An 18243-nucleotide genomic window follows, 5' to 3' on the forward strand; every position below is an offset into this window, starting at 1 on the left:
TAAGGCTGTCAATCACATTCAGAAAAATCATTCTGTTTGCAGTTGTTCATGAAATGAGATTGGCTTGAAAAATTGATTTAGTGTTAAATTACATAAGATAACTATATAGATATAACTTTGATGTATAATTGGGAATTGAACATTTTTATCTAGTCTTAGAAGTTTTCAATATACAAGATAATTCTCAGATTAAGGGATTGAAGTACTCTGGCATTGTTGCACTCTTATTTAACACTTACTACAGAAAAAAACTTTGATTTCACTGATGATAGAACAAGCATCTGTTGACTTGGATACAAGATTTGGCACAGACTGGCGAAAGACATTTACATAACCCTTCATTAATGGATGTGACTTATAACATGTAATTAATGACCCTGCTTCATCTAGTGAATATTTTGGTGATGTTTATTTATTTTTAGCGTAAAAGAAAGCGAAAGACTGACGATGACAACATCAGTGTACAAAGTTTAGATGTAATAGTGAAGGTAAGAACATTTTATTTTCTAGTATTTATTTCAGCATGTTGTTTTAGTGTTATACAGGTATACATGTACAGAAAAAATTAAGCACAAAATACTGAATATATAATGATATTTCAAGAATTATAAACGTCTTGCACAAACTTGCTTCAAATTCACTATTATCAGGTTGATGAAAGGTATCTAAATGTTAAGATCAAACTTGTAAAAAATTTGGTTTGTCCAGGTAACTCATGTTATCATACCTTGAAATGGGGATAAATCTGTATTTCAGATTTTTTCAAAGATTTTTTATGGCAATGACATCACAAAGCAATTAATACCTAATCTAAGGCATATGTTTAAGCCATTACTTCATCAGAACAAATATAAAAACTTGTTGAACAATGTTAGCACTAGAATGAATAAATATGTTTTGATTGAAGACAAGGCAACAACACCTTCTGAATAAATGAACAAATAATTGGCTATGCTTTTGCAACACCTTTCATTTCTTTTAAGAACATGACATTAAGTGGCAATTGTTGACAGAAATTTATTATTTTGCATGAGGTATTTGCTATGCTTTGCTTGCAAAAACAAATGTTTGAAGAACTTCAATTAATGCATTACTGTACATGCATTCTTACATAGAAATGATAAGAGATGTAAACAAAGAGTAATTATCACGAATCCCTCTTCAAAGCTTAAAACAGTATATACAAATAAGTTTTTCATTTCATGGTATTAGGGTCCTAATACCTACATTTACAGGTAGTTGTGAGTCAGAAGTGTATACATGTCAATTTCCTAACATTTTAAATGACTGAGTCATGTCATGTACATGTAAATAGTTTTTCTTATTATGGACAAGGGACAAAATATTGAAAATTGTTGTAGTGAGAATATCATTAATGATCCTTGTTGTTGTAATTTGATTAAATTCTTGGATTATAGTACACCACTGGTGAGTTGCTCTTTCTTAATTTCTAAAAGTGATCCTTTAAGACATTTATTTCTTGTTGCATAGCAATATTTTTTTTTTTTTAAATTAGAGTACATATTTATTTAAATGTTCTGTGATTTTATATATATATATATATTTTTTTTTGTATTTAGTACAATTTGAGTTAAAAAACAAAAAAAGATTTTTTTATTTAGTGATAGAATTCACATGCAAGAGTAATTTATTACCAACTTCATGATGACCATGTTGAATTTAGTTTTACTGTTCCTAATATTTTACCTAAAAGCTTGAAGCAGAAGCAATATTTTCTGAATGCAGTTTATATTTTAAGTTCAATCCATAAACCTTAGAACAGCAGTTCAAATGTCGAAACACAAACAGTTGGTACAAAATGTCCATGTAAATTCAAACTTGTTATCGCAAAACCTGTCAACCTGTGACAATTTGTACTTTCTAAAAGATATTGAAGTTCATGTGTCCATCTGTTACATGTGCGTTTACATTTTTATAGTAAACAAATATAATGATTTGGTTATATCAACTTTCCATTATCAAAACACTTGTTGCAAGAAGTAGGGCTATTTTACAACTGAATGTTTTAGGTTTAAAACATTTGTAAGACCTTGTAAATAACTATCATTTACAAAGGGATTCAGCCAAAACATTGATGATGTAATAAATAAGGCTAGTTTGATGCTGGTATTATAGAAGTTGAATCAATAATAGTGATTTATTAACGGTGCAATCCTTGTAAATTCTTGATGGTTTTGTATAAATATAACAGGTATTGATCCAATATGTACTGCATAACTGTTATTTATAACAGCTCCTTTGCTGGTACCATGGGATTACAGGCACTTGTCAAGACATGTTATCAGCTCCATTATTCTTAGTTTCAATGAGATTATTCCATTGGATGAGATTAAAGACAATTTGCCTGTCTTTAGAACCAATGATTGCTTCATGTGCTATCTTGTTTTGCAGAAAAAAAGCAGAAAATCATTGCTGAGAGTATCATCAATTGCAAACCTGCTTTCTCCATCCAAGTCAGCTAAAAAAGGCTCAGAAACATTCCAGGTCTGTATACTTTCTTATTCTTATTGAAATTTGGGTAGACTTAGGCTTTTTGGACATTCCTTATTTCTTGCTAATACAGATTACAAGCATTAGTTTGTTTCTGTTCTTAAAGAAGAAAGGTTTTAATTATATGTTTTTAATCAAGTTTGATGATAAATGAACAAGTTTTACTCAAAGCACAAACATGATAAATTGGCATTGTTAAATAAAAGACATAAAAGCATTTATGTTTGTAAAAATTTGTTACCAGGTTGGAATACACTGTACATGTATGTATATTTCAAATGTACATTTGTCCTGTGTGTACATAAATGTTGTCCAATGGTAAAGATACATGTACATTAGTACATCAAGTAGTAGTTGATTAGATTGGTTTAACTTATCAAGTTTTCATTGTGCTACATGAAAGATACTAGTTATTTCCTCTCCAACTGCATTCATTTGAGACATTTTTTTCCCACCATATTGCCGGTTGGGGAAAGAAAATAAAAACATGAATTTACTACCTTTAATTTTTTACTTTTGTCGTGTATCAGCATGTACATTATATTAAATAAGATTAATGTATTTCATGCTACATTTCATTTTTTCCATTTATTTTACCTCCTGCTTTTCATCATGTTGTTTGTCCATCAGTAACTCCTCAGAAACTACCGAATGGAATTAGATGAAACTTTATGACATGATGCCATTGTGCACCTCTACTTTGCTTTTCCATCAGAATGATTTGAGGTTTTCTAATACCAATTGGTCATCATATGCAAAATGGGAGGCAATGTGTAATACTGTTACCCTTATTTTATTATTTTCAAAGTGAAAAAAACACTCTTTTGCAAGTATTAACTCTGACTTTACATAGCTTTTTGTAGCTATGATAGTGATGCCCTTGACATTCAGACAAACAGTCAGCAACTTGGTGCATGCATTAAATCAATCTTCAAATTTTGGAAACAATTATTCTGAATTGATCACAGAGCCAGTATAATAAATGATATCAGAAGTTTGTTTTCTGATGTAATACACAGGAGTGATATTATCTCAGAAAACAGTGCTACAAATCATGCACTCAGGTATCTTATCAAGCATTAATGTTCATTTTGATTAAATAGATCTTGAAATTGATAATGTTTTTTTTGTAGATATTAAGTTTCTGTGATTGATTCATTAATTTTTCCAGTGTGTATATTGAATTTTCCCATGTGTATTTTGAACTATTAATCATATGTTAAAAATAAAAAAAAAAGATGCTGAAACCATTGACTCAAATAAATGTGTAAATTTAGTCATCAATGCTTCAGATCTTTTCATCTTTAATAGCTGTTGGAATTCCATAAAATTGTGAACATTTCAAAAACCATTGTTGGCCAAAAGGTAATTTCAAGAATTCATGTATATGTGCCTTCCAAACATTTTTGAGAAATTTAAGTGTGATATGGTCCATCATTGTGCATGATCTTTGTACTGTTTATATGATAAATTTGCAGGCAAATATATTGTTATGTTTTTGATATTTGAATTTCACGAAGCCTTTCATTTTTGACTCCAGATAATGTCAATCTGACAAGAAATTCTTGAAATCATATGGTTAAACAATATTTCTTGGTTGCAATGTCCTACTTTTAAGGTTTAGTTTTTGCATTATGCCTTTGGATTGATACTAGTAAAATTGTTATTCAGTGTTGTGTTTGGATTTCATATTTCATTCTGTTAGCATACAATGTTTGCTTTTTCAATGCTGCAAATTCCATTTGATGTTATAAGCTCTGTCAGAGAGATCATTTTAATCAGTGCCATGATATGATTATTATTCCATAATGCCTAATAAAATTAGCTTCATGCAGCCCTGCATTTGAATACATCATCATGTCACACCAAATGTATGTTGTACTCCCAAGTTTTACATGTAAGAATGTTAAGTAGCGATTGTGCCAGAGAATTTTTGTCTTGAATCAGTTTTGGCAATTTTACTGAAATCAAAAGTAAAAGTGTTAGAAGTTATTAGATGAACATTATTTTTGGCAAAAAAAAACCTCCAGTCATTAACAAGAATGTGTAGCTTGATGTTGATGATAGTTATGTTTCCTAAATGGTATCATACTACAGTAATTTGTGTTTAGTAATTTTTAGTATACATGTAAATCAGTTATAAAAAAAAGCTTAATAAGTTCTGTGTACCCATTTGATCATCATTATTTTTAAACTTTCTTGTTATGATATTTTACTTACAAAAGTATGATTAGGAACCAATAGTTCCTCCTTTCCAACAATCCTCATTTTATGGCGATCCCCTCAGTGGTCTCATGGTATCATGCTTTCCCTTAAGTGTAGTTGGTTGTGGACAAGATCCCTGGTTGAGTTACACCAGTGGCTTTAAAACATGTACATGAAGTCATCGCTTTTCTGCCAAACACAGCATATACATTGTAGGAGATAGAGTTATGACTGGTGGGTATGGAGACTGAAAAATTTGATCTTGCTACCTGTGGGCTCTTTCTTCTGTGAGCTAGCACATTAAAAATGTGGTTCAGAGTGTTTGACTAGTTCAAAGCAGGGTCTGTTAAATTGGTCATAATATTCTCATCCTGAAATGCATGAAATACCTGGCAAAGAATATAAAACCACGATTACTTGGGGGTTTTAAATTCTTTTATAGAGGAATAAATTAATAGATCACCGGCCATCTTCCAAATATACTGGGCAAAGGGATTTTTGTATGAAAGATAAAAAAAAATTGAAAATGATAAGAAATTCAATAATGAAAAGGGTGTACTTGTAAGTAGGTAAAAAAATGTGTAAATTGTGGTCAAATTTACACTAATTTTTGTCATTAAGTATCAGTGTTCTATTTATTTCAATGATAATAATGATATTCATTATTAGTTTGCCAGTAGACTTGGAATCTTCAAAATTACCTAGATATATCAACATGAAATTTACATGACACAAGTCTACAATTTTAGGGGAGAAAACTCCAAGAAATAAGGCAGTAAAGGGAATCCAAATATTTAAACGAAGAATCCTATTGAAATAATAACTTTCTCTGATAATTGTGTCTGTTTTATTTGATGCTCTTCCAAATTGGTAAAAAATGTCTTAGTTATTAACAGTTTTGTTTTGTATTTGCAGAGATCCATCAGTTTCAAGGTTCCATCATCGCCAGCCAACAAGTCCAATGTGTCACAGTATAAAGCACCCCAACCATCCCCAGCAAAGAGACGGCTTAGTAGGACCTGGAGTGACATGATGACAACGACTGTTGGTAACTTCCCCACTGAACTCAGTCACAGGGACATAAAGAAACAAGAGGTAATCATTAGTACATATAAAAGAAAATAATTTGACATGAAGTTCCTTGTCATATCACCTGTTGCCAAATTTTAAACACTTTATGATTTTGTTACATAAATTTGCTTAATGCACATTACTCATGCAGTAAACTGAAGCTTTTGTGAATTTTTTTATCTGTTGATTCATATTTGGCGCAACACCCTTAAGAATTGAGATACGTTTTACAAAGATATTCAAATTGTGAATACAATAGAAGCATTCTTAAACAAAAGTCATAATCAAATAAAGCTCATGCTAAAGAACATGGTTTATGTTAACTTATTCTGTACTTTTTTTATGACATGTCATTAAAAACAAAATTACCTGAATTTACAAAGAATTACAGTATAGTGTCAAAAAAAAAAACCCTAAAAAAAACGTCTAAATTTGGTTGACTGGCAAAAATCAAGTACAGTGTATCCGTGACAGCCTTGAAGTTTTCTCTGATTTATTGGTCTCTTGTTCTTGGCAATAATCATATCAATAAACTCACTTTTTGCTATGAAGTGCTATTAGATTTCAATACAATAATACAATTCTCCTGGCAACTGTTTATTTCTAGATTTATATAATGCAGTTAACAGCTGTCATTCATATGTGATTAAATGATTGCAATTGCATTCAGTACTGTTTGAATGTTTGAAAGGTGGTGTGAAGACACACAATGTTCTCCTCAGTAATGCTTTGTCATGCCTTTCATACGTCCTTAGCTGCCCACTTACTCAAGGTTGATAAGTATGCTTTTGAATTGACAAATCTTTAGGTATTTCTAATGTACACCAGATTTGGGTAAGGGTGTAAGAGGAAAATTACATAACCTAATGTTATCAAAAACAGTTAGGTTGATTCAATCATGTCAACAGTAAACTGTATTTCTTTGTTTTTTTTTTTTTTTTTTATTAGTTTACCAAGGTACTGTTAAGAGTTTGGATGTTTACTTTCATGACAATTACAAGAAAGTAATCATGAAGTCTGAAACCATATAAATATAGTCCGCTTACAATACATGTATGCCTTTGACTAAATTTAATTGAACTTTTCTAACCTGGTCTTACCTCAATTCAGCAATTGTTGGTCAAATCAAGGAAAGGCTTTTGAAATAGCCAATAAGTGTGTGCCTGGTATACAACATGCATATATAAAATGCAGAACATTAACTTCTTAAGCCCAAAAATATCATGGTGTCTAAACTATTTGATATTATTTAACACTGTTGTTGAAACCTATTTTAAGGTGAAGATCAATCAGGATATGTTTAGCCACAATTTTCTATTTTTAGGCAATCTATGAGCTATATCAAGGTGAAAATGACCTGGTAGAAGACTTGAACATTGTTAAAAAGGTATGTGTTTCTGTTTTCTAATTATAAATAGTGTTTAAATACTACAACACAGATATATTTTGTAACAGTATATGCTGACTACAAATTACTTTTCTAAGGTAGGAACATGAAGATAATTTTGTATTGTGTGTAACTCTGTCCATAGAAAATTTAAACTACTTGTGTCCTTTATTTTTAACATTTTATATAGATAATAATAGATATCTGCTAATATAGAGTCAGGGTGTCAAGCACTACCTACACGATTGGAAGCATAATACAAATCAAGCAGTTGTGTTTCAGAATAAACTTGCATGTAGTCATGAATCAAGATTGAACTGAGTGTATTGGTGATTGTTATAATGAAATTAAGCTATCAAACATATTGGAAGATGCATAATATATCAGATATATTTTTGTTTTGTCTGTGTTCTTTCGATCTGTAGTCAGGATGTTAACTCCTGTAACCAGAAATAAAGTGCTGATACAATTATCTCCAGGATACTTTTTGCCAATTAAATCTTATTTTTAGTATTTGTGGAAGTTAATTTTAGTTGTTTGTATTAGAAATTTATGTTAGCATTAATAGTCCATTAATTTTCTTCATGTTGCATGAGATATAATTTATTGGGATTTGATGCATTTGTTATATTCCATGTTATTCCATGCATAAGTGATTAAGTGCAGCTTCTAATGTATAAAGGCTAAACAAAGTTTGATTTAAGTTTTCAGTTTGAGAAAATTACAGGCCAACCTATTTAATTACTTGTCTGCAAATATTGGTTCCGAGATTTGCTTTTTTTTTTTTACAGCCTTATATAATGATTAGAGGAGTGAAGACTTGTGGCTGTAATTCTCTGGCGTACAAGTAAATTAAACATTGAATGTAAACAGGTGTCTTCTGATTCTTGACCTGTTGTTGACCTTTGCTAAATAAGATATGAGATTTTTTGTACGATCTTTTGTTTTTATAGACATACCACGACTCCATGAAGAAGCTGCAGCTTTTGTCAGATTGTGAACTGCGTCAGATATTTGGTCCAGTAGAAGAACTTATTCCTATTCATGAAGGTAGTAACAATTCATGTTTTCGATGACATTAATATAATCAAGTATTTTTCAATTTGTCCTTATGGTTACTCAAACTCTTATTTTAGATATGATAGATGAATACTGTAGTAAGCATAAATGAAATGTATTTGTTTTAAAATTATATTGTTAATATTTTTTTTTATGTACATACACATATGTACTTCAGTTAGATACAAAAATGTTATAATTTTCTTTTATAATGAATTCAGCTAAAGAGAGTTTATACATGTTATCCTGGTACTAGTAAAATTTTTAGATTTTGATTTTCTGGGAGCATGTCTTTACAAATCCCATCTAACCATTTTTCTATGCATGCACTATTTAGCACAAACACAACGTCAATATCAAATATATCAAGAGATTTCATCTTTCGCTGATCTTTGACATGTAGAAGGAAAAAAATGCTTGAAACAGTTTCAAGCGGAAGGAGAAACATATTTTCAAATGACCTTTCCAGAATCTGCTGTTACAGTAGAATTGATTGTATTGCCTCTGGCTGTGAACTGTATGCATATTTATCACCAGCAAAGTAATTAATAGATCATGTAGTTATGATGGCATTAACAGTGAAATAAAGTGCCAAAAGTAAAATTCTAAAAGAAATGATTCTTAAAACCTGGTATTTTCCGTAAAAGGTAGATCCCTGCACTTGAATTAAAACAACTTGGATTTTCTCAAATTGGAAATACATGTAGTATCAAAACATTGTCAAAAATACATTACTTTTACATCATCTCATTTTGGCCCTCTGACTGTAAAATTATAGACATCATTGGACTAATATAGGAGATAAATTTGTTACAAATGTTCATATCTGTAGTTACGGAGATTTTTAACGCCTATTATACCCTGTACATCCTTGGGCAATGCATATGGACACACTTCGGTACTTTAGGTGTACTTCTATATCTACAGGTATTAGGATCTAAAACTTGTGCATTGTAAATTGATAAACTGAATCATCTGCTGGAGTGGGAAAAGAATAGTAGGGCAATTGTATAATAGATACCTATGTAAGTAGGGTTTTCTCAAACAGATCATGAAATTACAAAACAAGAGAAACAAGATGAATATCTTGAAACTTAACAAATTCACCAACCTAAATACAAAATAGTAAATACTTGACAAGAACATCATTAGATGCCACCGGTTACTTTTATTTGTTTGACCTATTTCATTATCTGGACCAATAAATTTTTTGCATTTGATCTATTGTAGATTTGTGTAACAGACTACAGAACCAGAGATTACCTGATGGTACAACCAGATGTGTTGGGGAATTATTAAAGGAATGGGTATGTTGTGTCCTTTTTATAACAATAATACATGAATAGGTTTCACGAAAGGTTACATGGGCATTTTAAGATGAGTTATTGTTATGGTTATGTTTGAATTTCTCCTTTTGGTATACAATTTTTACTGTAGACCAATTATTTCAATCTGAATATATTACCTGAAGCAATTTGGGCTATGAAGTGCCTTTGCAAGCATTTTCTTACCTTGTGAAATATGTATTTTTTAATGAATGCATTTGAAGCATTCAATCATTCTGAGAATAGAGCAAAAATTCTGCAGGCTGACATCTTTAGAAATTAACCCATCTCATTATTACTGTTGTTATTGTCATGATTTGGAGTTATTTCCCTTTCCTGGTGGTGCTAGTACATTTTGCTGTGATGATAAAGTCCTGAATGTCAAGTACCTATTCATAGTTTCTATCATTTTCCTTTGTTAAGCAGCAACTCCATATGGTTAAGATTACTGTTGAACCCATTATTAGATGCAGAATTGTGAATATACTGTAGTACCCAATATCCATACTTTGATTAATGTATTGGTTACATGACACTGAAATGTAATTATTACAGAATGATTAATGGCTTTCATACTTTATTAACTATGAACTCTTGTAAGAAATATTTCTATTGATTTCTAGATCTCTCAGATGATGCGTAACAATCATATCACATCTGGTGTAAGCAAATAAATTAATTTACTTAAGCTTGCATAGTTTTTACGGAAATCAATCAGAAACAACATTATGATATTGGATTAAGTTATCTGAAATGCTAGTAGTTGGAATGTCATGTTTTCGAGTGTCAAATTACTTCTTTGTATTATATTATGTTTTTGAGTCCCCCTTAAGTTAAAGGGTATATAGAATTATGGTCAATTAGTATGCCTGTCTGTCTGTCATTATCAAACCAAATTTGTTTCCTATAGACTGTTTCCTATGAAGATATAATGAATCTTAGTATAAATAAACATCATATTTTTAAAACATTAAAATATATCAAGGCACAGACCTGTATTGTACTAGTTTAGTACCTAAAAATGTGTCTTTGTTGTGTTGATAATTTTTTTTCTAATTATTGGTTATCTTCATTATTAATTTTATTTTTATTTTAGGTACCCAAGCTACACCATTATGTGTCCTTTTGTGCCAACCAAGTGTATGGTAAAGCCCTACTAGATGAGAAGAAAAATGATGAAGCAGTTGAGGATTTCCTCCAGAGGTGCCAAGACTCTCCTTTCAGCAGAAAACTAGATCTATGGACATTATTAGGTAAGTTAGATCAGTATTTGGAAAGTTAAATGGGTAAATTTTTAGAATGGTTATTCTTCAAATTAAGCAGTCAAGGAGGAATTAACTTGTTTTTTTTTTAATGAATTTAATCTATGCCTCTGTAAAAATTCCCAGATTTTCAAATAGAAATTGAACCAGAATGAAATAGATCCTTGTATCAATGGTATTTCTATTCATCTATAGATCACATGTTTATATATATATTAAACTAAAAATAGAAAGGTATTAAGACCGTTGCCCAGGATTAGATAAAATATATTAGTTTTTCATTTTTTCATACATGGTACCTAGGCGTATCTGTATAAGCATTGTAAACATGATTGAGATATAAGATCATTTTATCTGAAATGTGTAATAAAATAAAACTTAGCCTTTGAAATAAATTATCATTTCTCTTTTAAGATTGGTAGTTATACAATGTATTAAGTGCATGTTGTATACTCAGTTGAGAAGAAAAACCAATGAATGTCTTAATTTACATGTTATGAGATCTTATATCTAGAGTGATTGATCAAAGAATGTTTCATTAAGTGTATTTCTGTCTTCCAGATGGTGCTAGAGGAAAGTTTGTCAAGTACCCACTCCTAATGAGAGCTATACAGAAATATGTAAGTTTCAATGTGTGCTTATATTTGATATTTATTTTGTTTTTAACTTTTTGAGTTAGTGCTTTGACTTGTACAATTAAAAAAACATGATAGATAGTATGTACAAAAATTTTGTGTTCTTAGAGTTTTCTACTTATTGTTTTAATATGTCATCATTAGGTGGTTTTGTGATCTGATGGGTGGCTACTAGCCTTATAAAGAGATTGATTCTCATTGACTCATTGAATGAACTTTTCTCAATTAACAAACATTGTAGAAATAAACTAAAAATGCTCACATTAAGTGAACAGATAATATGAAGCTATGTAGGTTGACACATAAGTTTTTCTTTTGGTATACACATAAGTTTCATAATATTATGAATGAAATTTTAAAATGCGCCTTTTATTATTTTAGGTCAATGCAGAAGATGAAGAAGACAACAAGAATTTGGCAGAAGCAGTGAGTTTTTTTTTTGTTTTTTTTTAAATATTTTTTTACATGTTAAATTTGTATCAGTGGACATGCTAATTCTATCTTTTGAAATCAAGATTTTATATTTCAGTAGTTGCATAAAATTTTGAAACAGTACAAATTAATACAGATACATGGTTATGTTTGTCATTCTTTCCAAATACTGATACCTGTTTTTATTTGTAGTTTGTGGACTTGCTTATATTGTCATTTGACCAAACCAGAATTTCTTGTTTCATAAGTGCTTTTAGAAAAATGCATGAAGTATTGAAACAGTACAAAAAGATACAAGGCTACATTTTTTCATTCTGTCCAAATACTGGTTCATATTTTGGTTGAATGATTTGATAATGAGAAGTTCTATGTTGAATTACATATTATGTTATCATAACAACAATTCTATGATGCATTGCCAACTGTTTCCTGCTACTTCATTGCACTTACATACAAAATGTTATCAAATCATTCTATAAAGAATTGTCAGATTTTTTGATGATTTGACAAAATATATATGTTTGAGCTTGATCATTACTAGTACATGATCTTTTAATATTAGTTGGTTTATCAGTTCGTATAAATTGCATTATAATATTTGTTATCATAACATATTTCCCTCAGCATGATAACATTTTTTTGCTTACAATCTTAAGAGACATGGGGTAGTCCTACATCAAATGGTTGTTATTGTAGATAAAACTGGCAGAAAGTGTGATAGCTGATGCTGATACAGAGATGGGCAAAGCAAAGTGTAACTACTTCAAAGCCAAGATCAACTTCATTTATGATGAAGAGGTAAAATAATATGAGGCAGGTGTAACTTGAAGTTGAATATATTGATAATTTCATAAATATCAATGCCTTTTACAGTTTTACTTCAGCTATAATTTTTTCTTCATAATTTTACAAATCTCTAAGATTTGAGTTATAAACAGATAAACATTTTGTTTTATAAAAGATCCTTGCTCTGTATAGAAAATTAACCTGTTATACAGAGCAAGGATCTTTTTAGTGTTCAAAAGATGTTACAGATAAATGATCATACTGCAATAGCTATCCAAAAGAGATATAATGAAGAGTTCTAATCAAAACCATATGTTTAGGGTTTACAGTAAATCAGTTGTTATGAAGCTGTAATATATTTAATTATAAGTTCATCTATATTAGCCATATGACTCCATATAGAAAATTTGCCTATAGAGAACAAAGTCCTCATTTTGGTGCTCAAAACCTAATTCAAAACCTTTGACCTTTGGAGCAGGGACTGAAATCATGTCTCCCTAAATATATGTGGTTTTAATTAGAACTCTTCATTATATCTCTTTTGGATGGCTATTGCAGTATGATCATTTATCTGTAACATCTTTTGGATGGCTATTGCAGTATGATCATTTATCTGTAACATCTTTTGGATGGCTATTGCAGTATGATCATTTATCTGTAACATCTTTTGGATGGCTATTGCAGTATGATCATTTATCTGTAACATCTTTTGAACACTAAACGTATCATTTGATATTGATTTTGACCTAACATAACATACTTGATACAATCTAAAATCTTTTGATTTTCACTGTAAGAAACGTCATTATTGAATTTTATAAATTAAAGGGCTGAATTTTGGCTTAGTTGGTTTAGATCATTTTCATGTTTGAAATGTATTACTCAGAAGTCTCTTATATACTTGTTTTCTGCAGGAGGTGCATATTCTAAAATTATTTTTTTCCTTATAGGTCTGCAAGCCATTAGATAATTCTTCAACATTGGTCTGTAGTGGTTCACTAAAGAACAACAAAGGCAGTGTGAGTTTACATAGTATATATTTGCACCTTTCCAAGTTGGACCAAAGAAAAAATAAAGTAGCAGCTTGACATAATGAGTCAAAGTAAAATGATACAGAGATTGATTGAATTCCCAAGCTTTAAATGTGTAATTGAGTGAACATTAGTAAGAGTGTTTTGGTTTTGAATATGAATGAAAGATAAATGATTGATTGATTGTTGGGGTTTAATGCCCCAGCAGCAATATTTCAGCTATATTCAGGCGAGTAAAGATAAAAGCTATTTTTTGATAGCCCTACATGGAAATTTTGTAAAGAAAAGTACAAGACTACAGGAACTTTATTAATAGTTATTTTAGATGTGAGAACTTGTAATTGTCCATTTAATAACAGAATGAAATATCATCATTTTAATGATAACAAGGTTTTCTTTTGTTTTCACAGAAACTTCATGTGTTCCTGTTTGATGAGGTGTTAGTGGTAACAAGACTAAGCAGCCAGAGTGGTTCCCAGACTTTTCAGGTGTACAGACAACCCATTCCCATTGATCAGCTCATTGTAACTGATCTGAAGGATGGTGAAGTCAAGATGGGCTCCTTCAGGAGTGCTTTTGGCTCAGGGCAAACTGGTAAGATTAAAACATTCTTTTCTTGGCATTTTAAAAAAAAAATGTATTTTTGTGTTTGTTAGTGTGGGAAATTGACTTTAACAAATAGATCTATAAAGCTTTTTAGTATGTATGTAAATAATCAGTAAATATTTATAACTACAACAGTGTTCATATGATGTATCACCCAAGTAGTAAGAACTAAAGGTATATAATTGTGATCTAAAATGGTTATTTTCCATTGTAACATGTAATCATAATTATGTAAATAATTGAAAAAAAAATGTCAAAAAAAACCACATAGTTTAATTTTTCACTCATGTTTGTTTTTTTAATTTTTGCAGTTAAGAATGTGTTCCGTGTAGGGTTCTCTGATCCAGACAAAGGGCAATCACACACCTTAATAGCTGTAGATGAACATGACAAGAGACAGTGGATGAACTGTCTGCAGACCCTTGTACCTATTGTTCAATCAGAAGCTGTAAAGATTGGTGACAAACTCAAAACTTCAACTGCTGACAAGTCTAAAGATGCCTTTAAAGCTCCAACGACAGATAAAGCAAAGAACAAGTGATAACATACCAAGTGTCTTTCTTGTGACTGTACCTTAGTGCTATAATACTCATATTCATTGTTATAAGGTGTATATTTTGTTTAAGGTTGTCGTTACTGAATGGCTGTTCCAAGGAAAATTTTATTACTAATAGTTGAGCATTGATGTCATGGTTTTTTTTTTATTTAATATTCAGACAAACAGTTAGTTACATGAATTTATTTCATTTTGTTCTTATCACTGGAAGCTTACTAAGTTTCCATAAAACATGGGGGGATTGAAATATGTGAAAGCATTTCTTTGAGTCTTTGTTTGGAACAGCCAACATTTTAATAAGAAGTTGAAGGTAGTAATCATTTTAAGTTTTCTTAGTGCCAATTGAACTTGTGACAAGGCCAGTTTAAATGGTTTGTTTTATTTTCATTTTAATTTGTTAAAATTTTATGTGTGCATCTAAGCCATTTATTTTAAGGAAGAATTTTTTTTTTTTAATTTTTAAGTTTTTGACCATTTTGGTTTTAAATGTTGTTAGGGGACACTTTTGTGCTGTTTTTTTGTTTGATTTCTACCTCTGCTTCTATGTAGCATGTATAGTGTTAAGTAACTTACTGTAAATTTACAATAATGCCAATTTTTATTTAGATTTTGAAAAATTAAAAAAAAAAAGTTTGTTATATGAAGATTATACCAAATCCAATATTTTGGCTATGCTGGCTACCAATATTATGAAATCCAGATATATGTCAGGGTATGACATTTTATGAGCCTTGTTCTTTTGGCTTCTTGATGAAAATTCTACTTGCCTTAGGTGAAATCTAGATTGTTCTATAATAAATGAAAAAGACTTAGTACAATTCAACTTTTTCTTGTCAGTGTTGTAGTTTCTCTTGTCCTGAGCAATAGAACAACCTTTTATGTCATACCCAGTGTGTTTGTTCTAAATTTAAAATTGCATTTCGGAATTTTGGTTTGTTATGATTTACATCTATGAATATAAGTATTTTATGTTTGTGTTAATCTCATATTCACTACATGGAAGATCTATGCATAGTTCATTTCATATATTAACTGTACTCTCTTGTGATTGATACCTACACATCTGACTTATTGTTTTGTTCTCTGAAATATGTACATAGTTTCTTTTTCAACTCTTACTTTTCTTTACCAATACCTTCACTAATATTGACTTTAGTGGTAAATTACACAACAAGTCCAAAGTGAAATTGATTTTATGTTTGACTGGGAGAATGGAAAACAAATTGAGGTCACAGTAGTGTTGAAACTTGAGATAAATTCTACACTTAGATTTATTGTGAAACTGCAGATTTAAAATCTGTTTTGTTTCAGTTTTCACATTCCAATTTTTTTACACAGTGTTAAAAGTCATGTGTACAATTTGTAGTTAACTACCTGTAGAACATATCAAGTGCCAATGACTTAATGTAATTTATCAAATAAGGTAAATGCACTTCTTCAGAATATCTTTAGTTTGTATTTGATGGGGAAAAATGCTTTTTTTTATAAGTATTTGTTGTGATCTGACATTTTGCCATATGGTTTTGAAATAGTATAGAACTTTTATACTTGTTTGTGTGCATTAACTTGTGTTTTTGATTGAGCACATATGGCTTTCAATTTAGCATTAATTGATTTGTTGATTGTTTCTGACATTTATTTTTTTTAATGTCAACAATTAATGAAAATTTTGAATTTGATGTAAAGTATTTGCTTTTTAGAACATCAGAAATCAAAGTTATAAATTCATATTAATATTTTTCTTCAGATTCTAAGTAAAACATTGTTATTTTGAACATTACTGATAAGTCATGTGATAGTATTGAAAGCATATGTAAACAGTAATTTCACAAGTTCTGTGCATGTTTGTATATATGTACAAATGTAAACTATTCAGCAAAAATAAACAAAGTATAAATTCATTGTCTAGTTAATCATTTGTTTCTGGTTGAAGTATTTTAATGTCTCCTTCAAGGGGAAATACATGTGTACACTTGTATATGTATACCCCCATTCAACAACTGAGTGTTATATTGGAATCACCTTGTTCATCTGTCTGAATTTTGTCTCAAAAATCTCTACCTCGAATGGATGGATTGATCCCAAATTTAATATGTGGCCTTATGTAGATGGGGCATATGTTTGATTATTTATGCCGTCTGATTTCCTGTACGAGTTGTGTACAACTTTATGTTGTTTTGTTTTGTCTGTCCATTAAAAGGTCTGTTTTGTAATTTATAGGCATGACTGTTCTCTTATGTTCTAGCTCTTTGAGTAGCCACAGAAATAAAATACATGTAGTATTATATACATGTATAAAGCCTAAATCATGAATGGTAATCTTGGCAGCAGGAGATCTATAAGTTCCCACATTGTTACCATGATAGGTTGAATCGACTGTGATGATTTCTATATTTTTTAGATAGTTACTCTATTAAATTGCTTGTGAGCGGCAGTAATTTAGATGGAAATATGCTTTGTTTTCAAATAAAATCAGCCAACTAAATATGATCCAGTGGCAGAAATTGCTCTACTTCATTTGAAGGCTCCACTTTCATAATTATTTATCACAACACAGTTGTCCATTCTGGCGAAAAGCCTTATCAATGTCTTTGAGCCATTATGCCATAACTTCCATGATTTACTGTTCAATTAATCCAGAGAATAACAGTGGTATACCTTCTTAGTATCCAATAAAGGACAGAGGAAAACTCATGATGAATATATAGACAAATAAGGACAGAGGAAAACTCATGATGAATATATAGACAAATCTGATTCTTGTTTCTTATATAATCAGTCACATTTGAAGAAGTATTAAGCTCTACAGATTTTCTCTAAATTTGAACACATTTTTTATTGCACATCAGATAATATTAGATTATTTATTATTTCTTCAACGAGAGGGAGTGTCTCATGCTCATCTCATCGAGAGGCTTTGCCACAAGACAAGATGAGCATGAGAGGCTCTCGCGAGTTGAAAAAAATATTTGATAATCTGTTTATCACTGTTTTGCTGAAGTGTAAGGTATTAGTTTTCTTTTGTTTTTAAATATTCGGTTGACTATGACGCTCATGTTTAAAATTTGTGGAATAATTTAGGGATTTATTTATCCTTATCGTGTATGTTACTGTATTTAATCATTTTCCATTATAGACAAGAAAATAATGCCACAAATTAGCCACTATTTCATACACAGTAAACAAACAGACAGTTATTTAGGTCATCAAATATTCCTACGCTGTTGCTTGTATGCATAGATCTGATGTGGGGATTTTTAATCCGTTTTTGAGCAGTTCATTATGTCCGAGATATTGACTGTGCAGCTTGTCTGTGGTCAAAGGAGTTTATGAAGGGTCTTCATTTTTCACCTTGCCTAATTTTTGTCATTGACTTT

The 18243-nt window shown here is 30.3% G+C and overlaps 1 protein-coding gene across 4 annotated transcripts in view; it reads left to right on the forward strand.

Moving 5' to 3' along the window:
- The window catches only part of LOC148627257 (rho guanine nucleotide exchange factor 3-like), a 31652-nt gene extending 14885 nt beyond the window's left edge, over positions 1 to 16767 (forward strand). For 3 of the 4 annotated variants that reach the window (XM_088570511.1, XM_088570518.1, XM_088570502.1), the window contains exons 3-15: positions 423 to 488; positions 2413 to 2505; positions 5632 to 5811; positions 7112 to 7174; positions 8128 to 8224; positions 9464 to 9540; positions 10655 to 10811; positions 11382 to 11440; positions 11837 to 11881; positions 12584 to 12685; positions 13624 to 13692; positions 14115 to 14298; positions 14622 to 16767. In XM_088570511.1, the coding sequence (XP_088426637.1) occupies positions 423 to 488; positions 2413 to 2505; positions 5632 to 5811; positions 7112 to 7174; positions 8128 to 8224; positions 9464 to 9540; positions 10655 to 10811; positions 11382 to 11440; positions 11837 to 11881; positions 12584 to 12685; positions 13624 to 13692; positions 14115 to 14298; positions 14622 to 14851 (1422 nt within the window). In that variant the 3' untranslated portion in view covers positions 14852 to 16767. Of the gene's footprint in view, positions 1 to 422; positions 489 to 1269; positions 1429 to 2412; positions 2506 to 5631; positions 5812 to 7111; positions 7175 to 8127; positions 8225 to 9463; positions 9541 to 10654; positions 10812 to 11381; positions 11441 to 11836; positions 11882 to 12583; positions 12686 to 13623; positions 13693 to 14114; positions 14299 to 14621 lie in introns of those variants that run through there. The other variant, XM_088570523.1, reaches the window with a different exon arrangement.
- Positions 16768 to 18243: the final 1476 nt, after the last annotated feature.

Source organism: Perna viridis, chromosome 1 (genome assembly GCF_037379345.1).
Source record: "Perna viridis isolate PV_CMFRI_1.1 ecotype Kerala chromosome 1, ASM3737934v1, whole genome shotgun sequence".
NCBI lineage: Eukaryota > Metazoa > Mollusca > Bivalvia > Mytilida > Mytilidae > Perna > Perna viridis.